At 43.5% G+C, this 21,137-nt stretch overlaps 1 protein-coding gene across 2 annotated transcripts in view; it reads right to left on the reverse strand.

Moving 5' to 3' along the window:
* The window catches only part of Atg2b (autophagy related 2B), a 69,271-nt gene extending 48,179 nt beyond the window's left edge, over nt 1-21,092 (reverse strand). For both annotated transcript variants that reach the window (XM_051151026.1, XM_051151019.1), the window contains exons 1-6: nt 20,606-21,092; nt 10,455-10,617; nt 7,024-7,176; nt 6,510-6,612; nt 3,723-3,885; nt 1,413-1,592 (exon numbers count right to left, since the gene is read on the reverse strand). In XM_051151026.1, coding sequence (XP_051006983.1) covers nt 1,413-1,592; nt 3,723-3,885; nt 6,510-6,612; nt 7,024-7,176; nt 10,455-10,617; nt 20,606-20,767 — 924 coding nt within the window. In that variant the 5' untranslated portion in view covers nt 20,768-21,092. The remainder of the gene's footprint in view (nt 1-1,412; nt 1,593-3,722; nt 3,886-6,509; nt 6,613-7,023; nt 7,177-10,454; nt 10,618-20,605) is intronic.
* Nucleotides 21,093-21,137: the final 45 nt, after the last annotated feature.

The following is a 21,137-nucleotide window of genomic DNA, read 5'->3' on the forward strand; positions in this document are numbered from 1 at the left end:
CATGTTCTCTGTGCACACTTTTCCCTCATGTTTGTCTCATTTTGTGTAGTGAACACCAAGCCATCACCTAGCTCCTACTGTTTCTGTATTACAGACAAGGAAACAGATCCACAAAGCAAAGCTCAGGTGGAACCTAGGCAGACACAAGGCAAAGCCCCTAGTCCTCCACGTCGCGGCTCTCCTGGTGCGCCTACAGACGCAGTGCTTTATGGGGTTCCTTCTACACTGCTGATGGCTAGCCCACATCCTTAACTAGGGCTGGGCAGAGTGGGGAAACGTGTTTGTTACTAGACAAGTCTGTTTCTTGGATTGAAACCACAATCTCTGGTTTCTATTAGGATGAAAAATCAGGAGTTTCATTTTTAATGTCATAGGAATATTTCATTATTGGTACATTTTGAATTTGGAATTCAAGGAACAAAGTACTCACTGCTTTCTTTTGAAATATGAAACACTGAAACTGACAACAAAGCACTTTTCAACTCAGTGCAATATGGAAACAGAAAATCCTCTCAATTCAATCAAGACAGTCCCTGGCATTCCTATCAATATTTTCCCCAAACACCCACTAAAATTGAATATGTGAGATACAATAGACTCAGGGGCACCAACCATCGCAAACACTAGAGCATGAAATCCTGCACAACATCTGATCTCTGCTGAAGGCCTCAGGTTTAAGGACCAACGCTAAGTGCTGCCCTGTTACGTCTACTGAGTCACCATTTCTAAGCTCTGTCACTGCAGATCTCCAGAACTTAATTTTTCCATATAATATTCCTTTAAACAAAAGCTCATTATTATGATTAAAAACATAAATGCACAAGCAAGAATAATAGTATCTCCAAATGCTCAGTACTGGCTGAAACTGGAACACTATGCCACCACATAAAACTACCACAAGTTCCAATGCCCCTTATTATGCAGAACTCTAAAAGCAACAGAGAACACTTATACAAATCAAAGGATGGTATTCAAAACTTTCTATCTGCATAAAAATCAAAGCTTGAAATGTAAAAGGCTGTATCTAGCCAAAATGAAGCCTGAAAGTTTAGAAAATGGCAGCCAAGCCAGGCGTGGTGGCACACGCCTTTAATCCCAGCACTCAGAGGCAGAGGTTGGCATATCTCTGAGTTTGAGGCCAGCCTGGTCTACAAAGCAAGACCAGGACAGGCAGGACTATAAGAGAAAATCTGTCTTGGAAAAAACAAAATGAAGACAAGCAGCAGCAGCAGCAGCTAGTCAGAGAAAGACCTGATAAAGACGTCCTGACCTAAGAGCAATTTCATAAAAGGGAAGGCAGAAAACTCTGGCCCAGAACAATGAGAGTGAATACAGAAGATAGCAATTGACCATCATGTCACTGTACAGACTAAATGCCTGTAGTTTAGTAGAGAAAACAAAACAATACTGACCTTGGCTCCCGGAAGCACTTCATTCTGTTTCAAAGTGAGACTCAACTCCAACCTGCCCACTAGCCTTCCAATCTGCACTGGATCGGAGGGTGCTATCTCTGGTAAAGTTCTAGTTAGTTGTGGGTGTGGCTCATAAACAATTTTGGGGTTCCAGCTAGGTGACAGCTTTGGCTCAGTTTCCTATAATAAGAAAATAAAAATAAAGTATCTATTTAAAATATTTTAGCGTAAATAAAGTCAGGGTATAAGAGATAAATGTCATCTTAAGGATAAAGTACTTAGCCTAGCAGTGGAAGTGCACAACTTTAATAATCCTTTAAACTTTAAACTCAGGAGGCAGAAGCAGTTGGATCTCTGTGAGTTCAAGGCCAGCCTGGACTACTACTAGGGCAACTTCCAGGGCAGCTAGGGCTACACAGTAAAACCCCGTCTTTAAAAAAAAAAAAAAAAAATCAAAAGAAACAACAACAGCAAAAGAAGTCTAGAGTATTTGGCATGCAAAACTGCATCTTACACTGAACATACCATTATCTTGTAACTAAAATGGGGTACTTTGTTAGTGTGGCACCTTGGAAATAAATACAAATAATGGAAAAAGATTATGAAAACAGCACAGAGCCAGTATGATGACCAGTGAGTAAAAGTCCTGGAGACCCAAGAGTCCAATCCCACAATGCACATAAGAAAGGAGAACCAACCCTACAAATGTTGGCCTCTCATCTCCACATACATCCTCCCAAATATAATATATGCAAGTTTGTGTGTGTGCATGCACATGCACGCACATATGTATATGTACGTGTGTGTACATATGCACAATATATGTTCAAATAATACACAATATATAAGTAAGAAAACCAAACCAATGTGAAAGTAATGCCCATAATCCCAGCACTCAAGAAATTGAGATAGGAGATGACTAGTCCGAGGCCAGTGTGAGCCACACAGTGGCAAAGTGAGAGGCTAGCTCAATAAGTAAATAAATAATGATAATAAAGAGAAAAAAAGACATGTGCTACAAAAGGCAAATTACAGAATTACCCACTTGTAAGGAGATGCTGTGCGTAAAGCATGATAAATTTAAAAGGACGCTCTGCGTGGTAAAGAAGCAAATACTCCTGTAACAGAAAACACTTGACATGTGACTCACGTGCTAGCGATCACTAATACAGGCATTTCTCACGGAAGGTAACACAGCTGCTTAATGCGAAAGGATGAGACCGGCAGGAGTCATTTTCCTACCAGCTGTGACAAAATACTGTCCAAGAAGCAGCTTAAGGAGACAGTGTTTCGGGCTGGAGAGATGGCTCAGAGATTAAGAGCACTGACTGCTCTTCCAGAGGTCCTGAGTTCAGTTCCTAGCAACCACATGGTAGCTCACACTCATCTCTAATGTGATCTGATGCCTTCTTCTGGCCTGCAGGTGTACATGCAGGCAGAGCACTGGATACATAATAATAGATAAATCTTTAAAAAAAAAAAAAAAAGAAAAAGAAAAAAGGAGAGAGTGTTTCTTCTAGCTCCCAGGTCCAGGCACATAATCCACCATGGTGGGTAAGGCAAAGCAGCAGGAGGCCAGCTGCTCACATTGGACCAATAGGTAGAAAGCATGCTGCTATGAATGCTTGAGTGCTGCTGACTTTCTTCAAGAGCCAGCCCGTCAAATGACATCACCCACATTTTAGCTAGAGACTCCTCACAGGCATACCCAGAGCCTCGTCTCCACACTGATACTAAAACCTACCAAGCTGACAACTAAGATTAGCTCCCTCAGATGTTAATATCTCATTTTACCTACAGCTATGTATGACACATTTCTCCAGTAACTAATGAGCAGCAGGATGGCAAGGCAGGCACAACTTTAAGGGTTCATGGCTGCTCTCAGATATATTAACTAAATATCTGTATTAACCAGATTTACTAAACCAGATGGAGACTCATTAGTGGATGCTGTATTCAGGAAATTCAACAGTTCCCAGTTTCTTTTGCCTAGACAGAGACTAACTGGTAACCCAGGCTGCCCTCAAATTTGAACGCCTTCTGTCTCAACCTCTCAAAGGCTGCGATTATAAATATGTATGCACTCTCACACTTGTCTGACAGCCTTTACCTAAAACTTCTAAAAATCATGCCCATGTATGGGTTGTTTTGTTGGGTTGGGTTTGTTTTGTTTTTCTGAGACAGGGTCTCCCATCTGTAGCAGCTGGTCTTGAACTCACTATCTGAGGATGCCCTTGAATCTGACTCTCCTGACTCTAACAACTGATCTACACCCCTACCTGTCTTGGGAATTGTGTTCATTTTTCTTACCACTGGTGCAGTTGAACACACTGGAGAAGATTTTGCTGAAGCAGAAAATTCATCCCAGAAGAGAGACACTCCAGAGAGTTGCAGCAATTTGTGAGCAAAAGCTGTGGGCTGATGCACATTGACTCCTGAGGACTCGTCGGCAGTTTCATCACAGTACACAGTTCTGAAAGGTACAACAAAAGGGCACTTGTACCAAACTCCTGGGAAATGTACTTGCAATGACTGTTCTATAGCCTACGCCTGTAATAATGCTTGCAGCCCAGCACGGGGGAGATAGAGGCAAGATAAATAGGAGTTCAAAGGCAGCCTTAGCTAAAGAAGACTCTGTCTCAAAAAAAGTGTTGTGCCACAGTGGCGGCACATGCCTTTAGGAGACATAGGTAGGCAGATCTCTGAATTCTCTAGAACAGGCTGGTCTACAATGTGAGTACCAGGACACTCAGGACTATTGAACAGGAATCCCTAAAACAAACAAAACAAACATACAAAGAATGTCGGTTGGTTGGCTGGTTTGGGGTGATTTTGAGACGGAGTTGGCCTTGAACTCAAAGATTAACCTGCTTCTGCCTCCCAAGTGTTGGGATTAAAGGCATGCAGCACCACCTGGCAAAAGAAGTATTTCTAATCAGGAAGAAAAACAGGATTAGAGGGAGTGGAAACAGGACAAGGGAGAATGACTATGTGCGCTAAACTACATTTTGTTTATGTGTGAAGACATAACCCACTGTTATAATTAATATAAATACAGTTTAAAATCTATAACAGGGGCTGGAGAGATGGCTCAGAGGTTAAGAGCACTGCCTGCTCTTTCAAAGGTCCTGAGTTCAATTCCCAGCAACCACATGGTAGCTCACAACCATCTATCATGAGATTGTCATGCAGGTACACATGTAGGCAAAACACTGTATACATAATAAATAAATAAATAAATCTTTTTTAAAAATAAAATAAAATCTATAACATAGAGCCAGGCGTGGTGGTACAGGCCTTTAATCCTGGCACTCAGGAGACAGAGACTCTCTATGAGTTTGAGGCCAGCCCGGAGTCCAGAACAGCCAAGGCTACACAGAAAAACCATGTCTTAAAGAAAAACAAAACAAAAACCTATAACATATGTCAGTATCACTGCACTAAATATTTAAATAAGTAAAGTAAATTTTTCACAAAGGAAGAGACCTAAAATCTAAGAAAGATAATGTTACAGGGCTCTTAAATTTCAGGGGAAAAAATTAGTAACTTTTTAAAGTTACCCAAAGGGGAACAATCCCCATCTCCCTTACAAAACTGAGTCCTGTTATGTAGCCCAGGCTTTCTCTAACTCCCAACACCTCTGACCTCATCCTCCTAGTGCCAGTATGTAGCTCAGGCTGTCTCTAACGCCTCTGACCTCATCCTCCTAGTGCCAGTATGTAGCTCAGGCTGTCTCTGACACCTCTGACCTCATCCTCCTAGTGCCAGCATGTAGCTCAGGCTGTCTCTAACGCCTCTGACCTCATCCTTCCAGCACCAGGATTACAAATATAGCCTCAGGAAACTCTCTCGATAAGTGAGACCACAGATGTCCCCATATCAGAACAAAGAATAAGAGTGACTTGGTCTTGGATTCTTGTGTTAACAATCTCTAGTTTAAGGAGATAAGTGGCATGGTTCTAAGTGTGTGTTACTGTGTTATTATACCGCCTACGGTAATGCACACTAATTCTAAAGATCTATACCAAAGCTACTTTACTCATAGGTGTTCCTTTGTTAAAGACTGAAACCACACACACACCCAAAAAAAAAAAAAAAAAAAAAAAATCTGTTCAAGGGCTGGAGAGATGGCTCAGCAGTTAAGAGCACTGGCTGTTCTTCCACAGGCCCTAAGTTCAATTCCCAACAACCACATGGTGGCTCACAACATTTATACTGAAATTTAATGCCCTCTTCTGGTATGCAGCTATACATGCAGATAGAGCACTCATACATAATAGAAAAATTAAAATTAAAATCTTTTTTAAAAAATCTGTTCAAACCTTAGTAAAAGGCCCCAAATAGATGCACACGCAAAGGGTTTTTGATATTCAATGTACTTTTTTCATTTATATGTACAGGGGCATGCATCTGTGTGAGTGTAGATCACATATGTGCAGGTGCCCACTGAGGACAGAAGAGAGCATTGGATCCCTGGAGCTGAGCTGCTCTACATGGGTGCTTGGGAACCGAACTCAGGTCCTCTGGAAGAGCACAACATGCTCTTAGCCACTGAGGCACATCTCCAGTGCCCCTGAATGTACTTTTCTGTGGAAAGGCCATAGAACATGGTTGAGCAGTTACTACCTCACATCAACACTGTCAGAGCTCCAGTGAGTATACTTAAAAAGCAAAGGCACTATCTTTGATTTAAATATTTATTACTGAGTATTTAACCTTAAAATAATCCTTCACAAAAATCCTAGAAACAGCACTACCATCCTTTTCCAGTACAGCAGTACCCACACCAAGCAGACAAAGTCAAGTCTTTCACATTACCTGTGCACATGTGGAAAGTAGACACTCTGTAAGAGTCTCAGCATGGCGGCACTCACGCTGCCTAAGAAAACTGCTCAGGCAAGCTCAACACAGCACTGGGTAGAATTATCCCCTAACCGGTGCTTACAGTCTCCGTAATGAGATGAGAGGATAACTCAGAGAGCAGTGCTTTACTCTGAAGCTATGCACTAATTTAGTGTTGCCTCTAGCCCCCAGAAGCATCCTGAAGGGTCATGTCAGTCAGAGTGAGGTCAGGAGTTTTCAGACATAAAATCTTACCTCTCTACTCGGATTTCAAGTGCAGCTCCAGTTTTGGAATTTTCTGGCACATGTTCAACTCTTAAAACAGTGTCTAGAAATGTGACTTTCACTCTTCGTAGTACTAGAGCAAACGAGCAATGGGAAACCAAGTAAGAGCCTGCCCACCCCGCCCTCCTCCCCTGCAGGCTGCAGCCACTCTCAGGAAAGAATAATTGCTAGTCTGAAAACAAAATAAAAAAGCAGACTGCTTTCCTTTTAAGTCCCCAAAGCCTGTATTTCGTAAAACACACTGTGCCCCATAAGCACGTGCCCAAGTTACATCACAGCAGACGCTTGGGACCACATGGATCTCTAGCCTGACGATCCCACGGGGGCAATAAACTAAACAAGAGAACAGAAGCCTGCACTCAAACTGAATGGGATGTTTAAAGCGCCTCCTCTGAAGAACTGAAGGCAGTACAGTGACTCTGCCACAGAATGATCGGAGGCCCCAGACCTAGGCCTGGGCTGTGAGGGCGCTCGGGATGCAAACCTGTTTCAATGGTTTCCGCAAACTTTTCCAGTCCTTCAAAAGGCTGGGATGCTTCTCCTTGTTCATCTGTCAGCTTCTGGCTAAGGCACTCCTTTGCCAACTGCATACTGCTAGTCATGAAGCTTGACCAATACATTGGCTCAGACCCAGTTGCTGCAGAAAGTACAAATAAACCTAAATAATTTCTCAAAGTTCTAAAAATGTCATTTCTTAAAATATTATATTATATTTGTGATAGATTTTCAACATTATGATGCTACCTGTGAAAATATTCTAGAAATCACATTAGACATTAAATATTGTCTATAGCAACAGAACAATAAAAATACAGGTGAAAAGAAAAAAGCCTGCAACATGTTCCTATTTCAAATTTTATTTTTAGCATTTTTTTTCTATGTTTTTCAAGGCAGGATTTCTCTGTGTAGTCCTGACTGTCCTGGAACTCTTAGACCAGGCTCAGAAATTCATCTGTGGAGCCGGGCATGGTGGCACACACCTTTAATCCCAGCACTCGGGAGGCAGAGGCAGGAGGATCTCTGTAAGTTGGAGACCAGCCTAATCTACAAAGCGAGTCCAGGACAGCCAAGATTACACAGAGAACCCTGTCTCAAAAAGAAAAAACAAAAAAAAAAAAAAATTAAAAAGAAGAAATTCATCTGTGGGATTAAAGATGTACACTACCATTGTCCAGTCTATTTTTTATCAAATTCAGATATTCATTCAACAAAATCCTAGTACAGCCAGGCATGGTGGTGCACACCTTTATTCCCAGGACCCAGGTCTACAAAATGAGTCTAGGATAACCAGGGATATACACAGAGAAACCATGTTTTGAAACAAAACAACAACAACAACAAAACCAAAACAAACAAAATTCTAGTACATGGCATCATGCTAACCACCCCAGAGCAAGAGCCAGCACACATCCCGTAACGTGGACACAGACTTTTGTGAGCGATGCCTTCTGTCACACTTGCCCATCTCTTAGAGGGCAAAAGCAGCTACAGAGACTAAACTGAACAGCACTGGTTTCAGTAAGATTTGACAATTTGACTTAATGAACACAGGTGGCAGACTAATATGGACTGCAAACCGAAGTCTGCTCACCAACTAGAGACAGAAAAATAAATTAAAAGCTTTGCATTTAAGACAGTTTATCACACATTAGGAGAGATAAGAGATGACTGACAAGAATGAATACAAAGGTGTCACCAAGAAAAATAAGGACAAAGAAAAAAAGCGTATTCTTCCATCTGCAGGAAGTAAGAGGGAAGCCAGGAGAAGGAGCAGAGGACACCAGCTATAGGATAAATGCAGATGAAATCAAAGAGTGTCCTGGGAAGACTGGACACATGACCCTAAGAACCCTTCCCAGAGCTTTCCTGCTAAGGAAATCCTTACATTGATTGCTCAAAAAAGACACGTTACTACAAGTACTGCCTTCCGAAATGGAACTTAAGGGACTTTTAATGGGTTGGTTTAAAGGAGAAAATATTTCAAAGCTCAACTTTTCAAAGGGAGAGGTATTTGTCCATCATGGTTAAAAGATAGAATCAGAGCCAGGACCAGTGGCACACTCCTATAATCCCAGCACTGCGGAGGCGGAGGCGGAGGTGGAGGCGGAGGCGGAGGCAGAAGGATCTTTGTGAGTACAAAGCTAGTCTGGTCTATATTATGAGTTCCAGGACAGCCAAGGACTATATAGTGAGATCTTGACCAAAAAAAAAAAAAAAAAAAAAAAAAAAAAGATGATGATGATGATGATGATATCAAATCGATGTTGCTGTTGTTCTTTGGGGTTTTGTTTTCTTTGAGATGGAACCATACTATGTACTCAGGCTGACTTCACACTTGCAATCATTCTGTCCCAGCCTCCTGAGAGCGGAAATCACAGATATATGGCACCACACCTGGCTAGATGCATTGTGCTTATAAACTAAAGTATCAGGAACCTGGGATGATAGTTCAGCCCATAAAGTTCTTGCTGTGCAAGCATGCGGACTTGAGTTCAAGCCCAAGTCTGAACATCAAGACAGTCTAATATGGTGATCCTAGCACAAGCAACAAGACCAAACAGCCACCTGAACTCGCTGGCCAGCCAGCCTCACCTGCTTGAGTCCAGACTAATATCAGACTCTGTCTCAAAAACATAAGGTAAACAGAATCTAAGAAACAAGACCAGAAGATGTCTTCTGGATTCAACATTCACACACACACACACACACACACACACACACACACACACACACACACACCAGATTGTTTCTAGGTGTGGTGGAATACTGCTACAAGTCCAATACTCAAGAAGCTGAGGTAACAGGAAGATCTGGGCTCAAGACCAACCTGGGATACAATATGAGATTGTCTCAAAATAAACACATCAATAAAATATTTTAAAGCATTTCTATTTTCATAATAGATCACTATAGTTCTATGAAACATCAACTAAACTTTTGTTTTTCAGAAAATACATTGGATAATAATTTATGCATATGTACACAGCATTTACCTAGACTGACCGTTTCTATTCATTTCTCTGTTACATTCTACAGTCGAGAAGCACATCCTCCAGCCAAGCCCCTTAACACAACTATTAACACATGGAAGTGGTGCGTTTCAAATGTAGTGCTACAATCACTCACTGTCACTATTCTTCAACACTACAGTTGTTTCAGATTTCACCAATGAAAGTCCCTTTAAATCCGGTCCTGGAGGCTGGAGAGCTACGAGGCTGTACTACTCTCACAGAGGACCTGAGTTCCATTCCCAGCACACACATCAGGCAGCTCACAACTGCTCCTAACTCTAGTTCCGGGGAATCTGATGCTTCTGACCTACACAGAGGTCATGTGCATATATACCCAAGCCCCTCACTACACATAATTTAAAATAACAACAATTTTAGCTGGGTGTGGTGGCGCACACCTTTAATCCCAGCACTCGGGAGGCAGAGGCAGGTGGATTGCTGTGAGTTCGAGCCCAGCCTGGTCTACAAAGTGAGTCCGGGACAGCCAAGGCTACACAGAGAAACCCTGTCTCGAAAAACCAAAAAAAATAATTAACTAATTTTAAAAGTTTAATCTCATGACCTTCCAACATTTCTCCATGTATCTTGAACAGTCTTCCTCAATTGTGAACACAATATTTTGAATCTTTACAATAGAAGTCACCTCAGATAACTGGAAATAAATAAGCACATATTATCTCTATGGTAGTTTTCTGGCGCATGACCAAGTAGGGAAACCATTCTAAAGATACACTCATATTCATCCTCCACAGTGATAAATCCTCAAATTTTATCAAATGAAAAATCTCACAAATCCAGTTCAAAGTCATAAATTCAATACTCAATTTCTTACAATTGGGTTGACATCCCACCTTCACAGGGTCAAAGTTGAAACAAAGAGAATGGGCGCGTGTATCACACCTACCTACACGAGGTCTAGGCCGGAAGACCATCTCTAGCCCTGTCACTTCCAGTGCACAATTATCCTGCAGCAAGGAGCCCCACGGAACTGACAGGGAAATTGACTGAATGAATCCTTCAGTGACTTCTAGCGGTGCGTCGGCTGACTCCAGGATTTCATTGAGACACTAGAGAGAAAAACCAAGTTCATTTTGAAATCACACAAATAAACACAGAATGTCAGCCTTCTCAATGGTGTGAATATGTCCACAAATGTGCTGAGCATCGGAGATTTAAGAAAGCTAAGGATGGGCTGAAGAGAAATGCTCAATGGTTAGAGCACTGGCTGCTATTTGCACAGACCCAGGGGTTTGATTCTCAGCACCCACATGGCAGCTCTCAACCACATGCAATTCTAGTTCCAGGGGATCCAACCCTCTTCTGGCCTCCAGACACCAGGCATGTGGGTGTACAAGCACATATGCAGGCAAAACACCTGTACACATAGATTCTTGTGTACTGAAGACCAGCTGAGACAGACAGCCTCATGGGCTGAACAGCTACTGGATTCTTGGACTGTCCATCAGTAGATAGCCATGATGGACTAACTGGACCACAGCCTGTATGCCACTCTATCAAATCCCCTTTATAACACAGTCAGTCCTTCTCCTGTGAAGGGCCTGACTAACACAAAGAGCTTCCCTCGGGAGGCTGGTCTGAACTCTAAATACTTTCCAAGGACTTACAAGCAAGGATGATTTTCCCCCCAAGATAGGGTTCCTTTGTGTAGCGTTGGCTGTCCTAGAACAACCTCTGTACACCAAGCTGACTCTGACTCCTGAGTACTGAATATTTAAATACTTGATTACTCTGTGATCACACTGTGAACCCTAAGATTATATACTGGAAAAACCTGTTTCTGGTTGTGGTGTGGCTCAGCCCGAGTACACACCTTTAACCCAAGAGCTTTCTGTAAACAAGAGCTAAATAAAGTCAACCATGGGTTAGGAGCCGGAACAAGCAACCAGTTGACATAAGAAAACACAGGAGCATGCTTTTAATCTCAGCATTCAGCCTTAATCTCAGCACTTGAGAGGCAGAGGCAGGTGGATCTCTGAGTTTGAGGCCAGCCTAGTCTACAGAGTGAGTTCCAGGACAGCAAGATCCTCACAGAGATCTGGGGGGGAAAAACACTAAAAAAGACCGTGGGGGCTGAGTAGAAAGGTCAGATGGGTGCTTTCTCTGCCTTTCTGAGCTAGTAGGGCTTTTACCCAAGCATCTGGCTCCTGAGTCTTTATTGGTAAAAATCGAATGATTGAGATTTTCTTTCTTTATGACAACAAAGGTGCGAGCCACCACACCTGGCTTAAAATTTTAAACTAGTAAGTTTACATTTACTTATTATTATTTAGTGTGTGTGGAGAGTACACTCCAAGTGTCTGTGCTGTATTCTTACTGGGGAATACACAGATGCATGTGCCCAGTGTGTGTGTGTGTGTGTGTGTGTGTGTGTGTGTGGTACACACATAAAGCTCACACATCAATGCCAACTATCCCCCATCTTCCTCAGTCACTCTCCACATTGAGACAAGGTCTCCCACTGGATCTAGAACTCTGATTGTGCTAGACTAGCTGGCCTGGCAGCTCTGGGCATCCACTTGTCTCTAGCTCCACAGGGTGTCACAGTACCCAGCTCCCTCAAGGTGCTGAAGAGCCAGCCTCAGCTCCTCATGCTTTCAGGGCAACACTTCACCAGCTGAGCCATCACCCCAGGCCCAGGCCTCAACTTTCTTACACTCTCATCTCATCCTAGCCCCTAGGACTACCTTACTTTTTCTATTTCACTCCCATGGCTTCTGTGGCATGTCACCATCACACTACTCACATAAATGTCATCCTCTGCCTTTGTTTCTCCACTCACCCTCCACACTGCACATACTCTGTGCAGTTGCGTGTCTTCCAGTCACCAATCACACTGACAGTTCCCAAAAAGTATCCATGCCAAACCCAATCCCACCACCTCCTGTAGTCTCTGACGGCCAAACAGGCCCCGCAAAGCTCAGTACAGTGGAACATTCTCCCTCAGTCTCAGCTTCTCCTTCCCTTCTTTTCCCCTTCTCTTCTATCAGGCTGGTGTAAAAGAAACTGCAAGGGACAAAAGGCAAAGCCGACAATTTGAGTTTGTTCCCCAAGGACAATAAGAGAGCTCAGGACCACAAATTAAACTATGACCTCCATATGCATGCCAAAGCACACTCATGAACACATACACATGCCATACACATGCATGCACACACACATACATAAATAAATAAAATGCATACCACAGCACTCTCATGTACACCTACACACACAACCCATACACATGCATGCACATGTGTGCACACACACACATAAACATGATTGCCACAGCACACTCACATACATATGCACATATCTTGCACATACACACACATAAGTAAATAAACATTCATGCCACAGCACACTCATATACACATACATACATACAACACATGATACACATAACTATAATTTTGGACCATGGATTTTAAATTATTATAACTAGACCCAAACATTTTTTTTTCCAGACAGAGTTTCTCTATGTAGCCTTGGCTGTCATGGACTCCCTTTGTAGACCAGGCTGGCCTTGAACTCACAAACGATCTGCCTGTCTCTGCCTCCTGAATGCTGGGATTAAAGGCATGGGCCACCACACCCAGCTCAAACATATCTTTATTAATCAAAATAGAAAACATTACAATCGGCTGGTCTTGTTTTTCCAATAAGAAATGTTTATTCCTGTAGCATAAAGAAACGCCATGCTTCGATGGGCCGGCAAGATGGCTCAGCACATTAAAGCACTTGCCACTAAGTTTGAGGACTGAACTGGATCTCTGGGGACTCATTTAGTAGAAGGAGAGAGTCAACTTGTGCTCTGACCTCCACATTTATAACACAACATGCACAAGCCACATGCAAACAAAATTTAATAAAATGTGTTTAGACCCTGCTTCAGAATTTGAGGGATTCTGTACCCTGCTGGTAGTAGAAGCATTTTCCCTGGGGGGGGGGGGGGAAGCTGTTGAACTCCTTGAAGAAGTAGGTAAATGGGAGGTCAGATGAAAGTAGTGGGTGAGGAAACTCCAGGGCCCAGTGTGTTCAACTTAGGAAACGCCGGCTGCACAGTGTGCGGGTGGACGATGTATGGAGAGCAGGAGCTTTGCTGTGGGCCAATGCCACTGTAGGCACTGGAGTTTGGGGCGCTTCTCGTGGGTTTGTTGAGCATACTCCTCACATGTAATGGGTTTTGGTGCAAGTTTGGCTTTGGGGAATGCAATGGAGCACCTTCTCCACGCAGCCACCAATCTGTCCCCACTGGTTGTCACATACAACCCACTTTTCATGGTGCCTCACAGTCCAGTGGAGGAATGGTCCTCTGTTGTGCAGAACAGAAATGGGTGACAGTCAGAAGGGGGGATTTTGTATTTTCAGCCAGCTCATGAGGCACCACTTAGCAGCTTTTTCACCTGTCCCATTTCCTACCAACGCTGAATGGACTGGCCCACTTTGAGTTCTTGGCCCCTTCTCCAGTAGCTCTTAGAGGATCAACTTCAATGACTGCTCCCAGTGGCTCCCTGCCTAAGCCACGACTGCACTGTTTTCGCAAGCGGTTCCCAGGCCAGATGCCTTGACACTGCGAGCTGTTGCTGCTTTATAACCATTTTGAACTGAGATAAGAAAGTCACTATGATTTGCTTTTTGCCTATCATCACTATAGTATAAAATAATAAAGTAAGCAGCATATTCCAAGTCACTAGTAAGAAATTAAAGCAAGTGTGGTGGTGCGTGCCTTTGATCTTTGTTCTCTGGAGGCAGCAGGTGGATATCTGTGAGTTCAAAGTGAGCCTGGTTTATACAGCTGAGTACCAGGCCAACCAAGACTACATAGAGACACCATGTCTCAAAAGGAGGAGGAGGAGGAAGAGGAGGAAGATGAAGAAGAGGAAGAGGAGAAGGAGGAGAAAGGGACAGGCACCCTAAAATGAACAGAACATAACCATGTTTAGTAAGAATACACTGCTCAGGCAGGCGTAGAGGTGCACGCCTGAGTCCTATTTTAACACCAACCCACTGCTGCTAGTAACTGTCCTGGAAGAGTCTTTCCTCCACTCTGTTTTATATTTTCCACATTAAAAATGGCTTCCAGCCTTGATATTCAATTTAAAAGAAAATTCTTGGATGCTGTGGTGGTTTGAATAGGTATGGCCACCATAGATTTATGTGTTAAACTCTTGGCCATAGGTAGCAGTACTATTAGGCCTTCTTAGAGGAAGTGTGTCACTGTGGAGGTGGGGCTTTAAGGTCACACCCCCAAGGTCCCCCCAGTGTGGAAGTAGTCTCCTCCTGGCTGCCTTTAGGTCAAGATGTATAACTCCTCCAGCACCATGTCTGCATGCACGTTGCCATGCTTCCCGCCATGATGACAATGGACTAAGCCTCTGAACTGTAAGCCAGCCCCAATTAAATGCTGTCCTTTATAAGAGCTGCCATGGTCATGGTGTCTCTTCACAGCAATGAAACCCTAAGGCAGATGCCTAACAATAAAAATGAAGTCCTCCATTTAAAATAGAAATGGTAAGCTCAGAAATGCTTTTTTGTGTATTAAGTATTTCCATAATTTACATTTGGAATCAGGCTGTCCTATTTCCATCTGCAGACAAGCAGGATTTAAGGATAATAGCTTCATGCTCCCTAAATTTTTCTAGTGGGCATATATGAATTTTGTCATTTATATGAACAATTAAAATACATGAAAGTATTTTCAAGTATGTAACAGCAACCACTTAGCCTTTGCACCGCAGGGATCTGTCAGCATCAGTAAACCATCTAAGAAACTGAATTCGACAGGACTCTTCTCTGTATACACAAACTCACTACACCATTTTGTGGCTATATTAACCCCCCCCCCCAGGCCCGTACTGAGGTTTGAAGGCTGTGTCACAGTACTGAAGGGTAATATAAAAGAAAAGCGGCTCTGATCAGAGTCAGTAGCTCAAGGACTTACACTGGGCCCACTACGCCACAACACAGTTTCTCTATGAGATATATAAATAGGTTATACTTGCCAAAAATAGGTACTTGCCAAAAATCCCCTGTACACTGAATGATAAACTGCAAAATTCAGCTGGGCTTGGTGGTGCTCCCTTTAATCCCAGCACTTGAGAGGCGGACCTCTGTGAGTTCGAGGCCAGCTTGGTTTATAAAATGAGTCCAGGACAGCAAGGCTACACAGAGAAACCCTGACTCAAGAAACCAAAAAGAAGAGGAGGAGGAGGAGGAGGAAGAAAGAAAGAAACTCCAAAATCCAGTTCTGTGACAATTCTAAGTTTATTCTACAAGCAGGAGAAAGCGGTTAAGCTGCACAGTCAAACTGACTCAGAAGACGCTGTCTTCACTAGTCCTCGGGAGTGCTCCTATGGGATTTAATGGTTCTTAGCTGATGGTGCAGCCACGTGAACTACTCAGTGAGTAACAGCAGACATTCGCTCCTGCGTAGGGCCATTCTGTTTTCAATTTTCAATGAGTTTTATGCATATAGTCAGAAAAAAATGGCCATATTCTAGTCTCTAGCATTTAGCAAATAATTGCAAATTAGTGCTTCTTGAAACTGAAGTCAATTTTTATTACATGCACACATATACCTATAAAATATAAGTGCCAAAGTAATAAAAAGTTTTAAAGTAAAATTAAAAGGCTCCAAAGTAATAATTCATTGCTGCCTACCTTTCTAAACATCCTGCGTTCTCATGAGAAAAGGATCACTGCTAATCTCACTGTCACAGTGTCACATGCTAAACACTCTATAACTACATCAAATCTACTAGGCTAGGCATGGAGGCATACACCTTTAATTCCAGTTTTAGAGGCAGATGCAGGTCACGCAGTGAGTTTGAGGCTAGCTACAAAGAGAGTCCAGGATAGGCAAGGCTTGTTATACAGAGAAACCCTGTCTCAAAAAAGAAAGAAAGAAAGGAGGGAGGGAGAGAGAGAGAGAGAGAGAGAGAGAGAGAGAGAGAGAGAGAGAGAGAGAGGTGTGTGTGTGTGTTCATTTAAAAAATTAAAACAGGACAAGTGGTGCACGCCTTTAACCCCAGCACTAGGGAGCAGAGGAGAGGGAATCTCTGTGAGGCCAGCCTGGTCTACAGAGTTCCACGATAGCCATGGCTACAAAGAGAAACTCTGTCTTGAAAAACTAAAATAAAAGGACACAGCAGAGATGGCTCAGTGAGTAAAGGCTCCTGGCACCAAGCATGGCAACCTGAGTAGGAGCCCCAGAACACACACGGTGGAGAAAGAAAACAAATGTTTACAAGTTGTTATCTAATCTGTGTGTGTGTGTGTGTGTGTGTGTGTGTGTGTGTATACATTGATTTAAAAACTTTGTGAAGTTCCCTCATTATGTAAAAGGAAGAGTCAGGAAGTTCACTCCCACCAGACAGAATGTCTTCCTTTCCTTCTTTTGCTCACTTCTAGGAACCAGAAGCTCATAAAACTCAAGCAGCCACTCCAACTGCAGCACAGTTCCAGATCCCCTGTCTCTAGCCCACCTCCACTTCAAGATTTGTATGAGTCCATGATCTCCAAAGGGAAGAGTATAAAATCAAAAGTACAACAGGCAACTCATAAAAGTATGAGGGCCAAGTCAGACATTCCGTGTCAAATGTTTCACACTTTAGGTTTAAATATGTCCTAATACTTAATAGGCACAGGGTCACTGAAATACTTTCAAGCCATACCCCAAACTGGTACAGAAAGACCAATAGCTCCGGGCCCTATTTCAGCAACCAAAACTGACTTCAGTGCACATTCCCAGGAAGGAAGGCATATCTTTATAAACGGTGAGTCTTGGTAGAGTGACAGTAACTCTCTAGCTTCCGGTTTCCTTGTTGCCAGGTATTTCTGAGTGGAGTATAGAGATAAGCAGCTTCCGCCTACGTAAAGTAGTACTAATTACGCCAGCCAACCATGTTTCGTCAAATGGGTAAGAGTATATGCACGCCACCTGGCAGACACTTTCCAAAAGCACACAACCTACTTGATCTGACTTTCCAGGTAAGGATAATACTTCTAAAATGAGGAAGAAAATAACTGCTTTTCAGCCAATGTATGTACTATATTTTAAAGCTATTTGGAAATATTTCCATTGGTCCATGATTTTTGCTTAAAACCATTTCTATGCACTCGGGAGGCAGAGGCAGATGGATCGCTGTGAGTTTGAGGCCAGCCTGCTCTACAAAGCAAGTCCAGTACAGCCAAGGCTAACACACAGAAACTCTGTCTTGAAAAACCAAAAAAAAAAAAAAACCCACAAAACAAACAACAACAAAAAACAGCAGAACTCCAGAGGCAGACTGAGTAGGATTTAGAGTTCAATGCTGGGCTGGGCCACCTAAGAATATCCTGTCTCAAAAACCAAAAGCAACAAAAAGTCTAGTCTTTAAAGTTATTAGCTACACAGGTTTATAAAAGACTTGATATATGGAAAGACTGTCCCAACCTGCCTAAAAATATTCTGAACAAAGAACCTGAAGAATTAGGTTTAAGCCAGGCATGATGGTGCATATCTTTAATCCCAGCACTTGAGAGACAGGCAAGCAGATCACTGTGAGTTCAAGGCCAGCCTGGTTTACAAAGCAGTCCAGAACAGCCAAGGCTACACAGAGAAACCCTGTCCCCAAAAACCCAAAAAGAGAAGTAAAAGAAGTAGGTTTAAATGTAGTTTCATCGCTGCTCATAAAAAACCAAATCACCTTCCTATTAGTTAACAAAAAAGAACTGATTACATTAACTGCCAATTCCTACAAATTCCTGTGCATAATTAAGAGTTAAGGGCTGAAATGCTGGCCCAGAGAGATGGCTCAGCAGTTAAGAGACCTTGCTGGCCTTGCAGAGGATTTGAGTTTGGTTCCCAACAACCCACAACAGGCAGCTCACAACCCACCTGTAACTCTGGCTATAGCGGATCTAATATCTTCCTCCGGCTTCCCTAAACAGCCACACAGCACGGTCTCTCTCTCTCTAAGAAAAATACGTTTTTAAAATAATTACAATATGATGTCACTGACTTAAGTCCCCCATTGCCGTTTATGAATCTCTGTAGGCATCTTTTTTCAGTCCTGAAAGTCATTAAAATCAAGTATCCAAAGTAACTGAATTCGGAACCTGAACTTTGTACAGCTGCATCCACTTTTCTCACTGACTTATCCTAAATCATCAATACTCACAGTAAAGTAAATCACCAAGTATCTTTGGAAGCTTTCATAATATTTTGGCTGACAGTGCTCTTAAAGGAAACAAATAATCTTCAGGTTAAGCCTATCCATAAATTATGTTGCCAGAGACCTTGTAGTCAAACAATGAAACTCGGATATCCTCATCTCTGATTTCCTGCAAGGATGAAATTAGGAAACACACAAACGAAAAAGCCTGTGAGGATGAAATAAAAACCACACAAATGAAAGAGCCTAGAAAATACTTAATCAAACCAATGCTTAGGGAACCCTGAATACCTTCTCAGTGGTCTTATATTATGCTACCTAATGAAGAATGCATGAGCTTCGGAGTCAGATTTGAATTCTTGTTGTAACACTTGTAGCCATGACACAGGACAAAGTATTAAGTGCCATTTTAAAAACAAATAATAATGTCTGCCTGCTGTTTTAGTGTCATCTTTAAAGAGTATCGCACTGTGCATACCAAGTCACTCCTATAAGACATTCATAAGCAGCCAATCCTCAAGAATCTCTATTCAGGTCAGGCGTGGTGGCGGGTCTGTGAGTTCGAGGCCAGCCTGGTCTACAAAGCAAGTTCGGGAGAGCCAGGACTACAAAAGAAACCCTGCCTCAGGGGGAAAACAAACAAACAAAAAGAATCTCTATTCTGTTTTCGGCAATGAGGAGAGACCAAAGAAATCTAGCCCAAGGATGTCAGATCCCCTTGATCTCTTCAGCCCTTGCCCATCGGCAAGCCTCTGAACGAGAGAGTTTGCTCACAGAAAAGAGTAGCCCCTTCATGTAGCTAGGGGCTACAGGATAAACCTGTCTCAAGAAAAAGTCAGCAGTTATGCAGGGGCCTGGTACAGTGCCTGGCATGCATGAAGTGTACCGTCTCCTTACAGTTACTAAACTTGGGTTAATTTTAGTTAATTTCAGCTGACTGTAAAAGCCTGGGACTACTTGGGTGTTAACTATCAAGCTAGAACCGTTAAAACTACCCTGTGTACTCTGTCTGGTTTAAGTCACCTAGTTCGGATACAATTAACCTTGTAGCATACCCCCTTAACACAAACTGCAAAGGAGTTTCCACAATTTAAGCTTTTCAGTGGCCAAAAAAAAAAAAAAAGCCACTACAAACCCGAGGCCTGTAAGTGTTATCCGGTGAACTGAATACACACGAAGCACAGGTCAACTCACAACCTGTAGTAGGAAACAGGCTTTTAAAAACTGCTGAGCTTGCAGCTTGACAGCGTTTTTTTGCAACATTTGCGTTTCTGACCTGTCGATCTATCACGGGATACAAAGAGACGAATCTAAACAGCACTACTGTGGCAGCACAACCATTCACAACCTGGGAAAGGAGCGAACTGGCTGGCCTTGTAAACATACAAGCAAGCGAAGCAGGCAACCCGGCATAGGAGACCTTCCCCCTCCCTAACTTTCTTCCAGACACCAACACGGAATGAAGACAATCACCCCGGCAAACACTGTGTGGCTGCATTCAAACCAAAACAAGTAACAGGGGATTTCTATTGCCTCCTCTTCATCATTAATCTTTCCGAACGTCATCCTATGAGATAGGGTTTGTTTGCCTCGGAACGCCCGCACACACTCACAGCCCATGGGACAGGGCTGGTCACCTCCTTCCTTTGGGCCTGCTTCACGGACACCCCACCAATGACTCGATTGTTCGCATGGTGTGTGCCTCCATTATACAGTTTAAGCACGTGATCTAGGAGCACAAACTTGCTTACACTTTACACACTTTCCTGAGCCCGTTCACACTAGGACCCAAACAATTCCCAACGAGGGACTGAACGTCACGCATGCTGGATGACAATCGCTCAGGTCCACCCTAAGGAGAGTAATTCCCTATCCCTGTTGGATGACGGCAACGTACCCATTTGTCCAAGGGGACCTGGGCGAGGGACCCGGTGCCCTGATACAGGTCCAGGCTCAGCTGCTCCAGGCTCAGCTTCTCCTGCAGGAAGTGGCCCAGGTACCTCTGCAGGAGGTACCGACAGGCCCTCTTCTTGATAGATTCTGAAAATGGCCAAGGCATGGTGAGGGCTGGCGGCTAAGGGGGGCCGGGGCTGCGCGCGGCGGCTACTCGGGATCGGACCTGGACTCCAGGCAGCGGCAGCACCTTCGGGTCCGGCCGGCGTCCCCAGGCCGCGATGGAGTCTAGATTCGCGGTGGCCGCTGCATGCTGGTTCAGCGCCGCTGTCCCTCAGGACGACCCCATGGTCCGCGTCGTGTCGCTCTCACTAGGCCGGGCGGGGACTAGAAGCTGAGCGGAACTGGCGCCCCAGACCGGGAGCTTCCGAAGCGCTCCGTCGGTCCGGAGAGAGTATGCACGAGAGCCGGAGGGCTGGTGACTCAAACGAGGCGGACTCCGACACTGCGCGACAAATTTGTTGTCATCTACGGGG

This window comes from Acomys russatus, chromosome 1 (assembly GCF_903995435.1).
Source record: "Acomys russatus chromosome 1, mAcoRus1.1, whole genome shotgun sequence".
Lineage (NCBI taxonomy): Eukaryota > Metazoa > Chordata > Mammalia > Rodentia > Muridae > Acomys > Acomys russatus.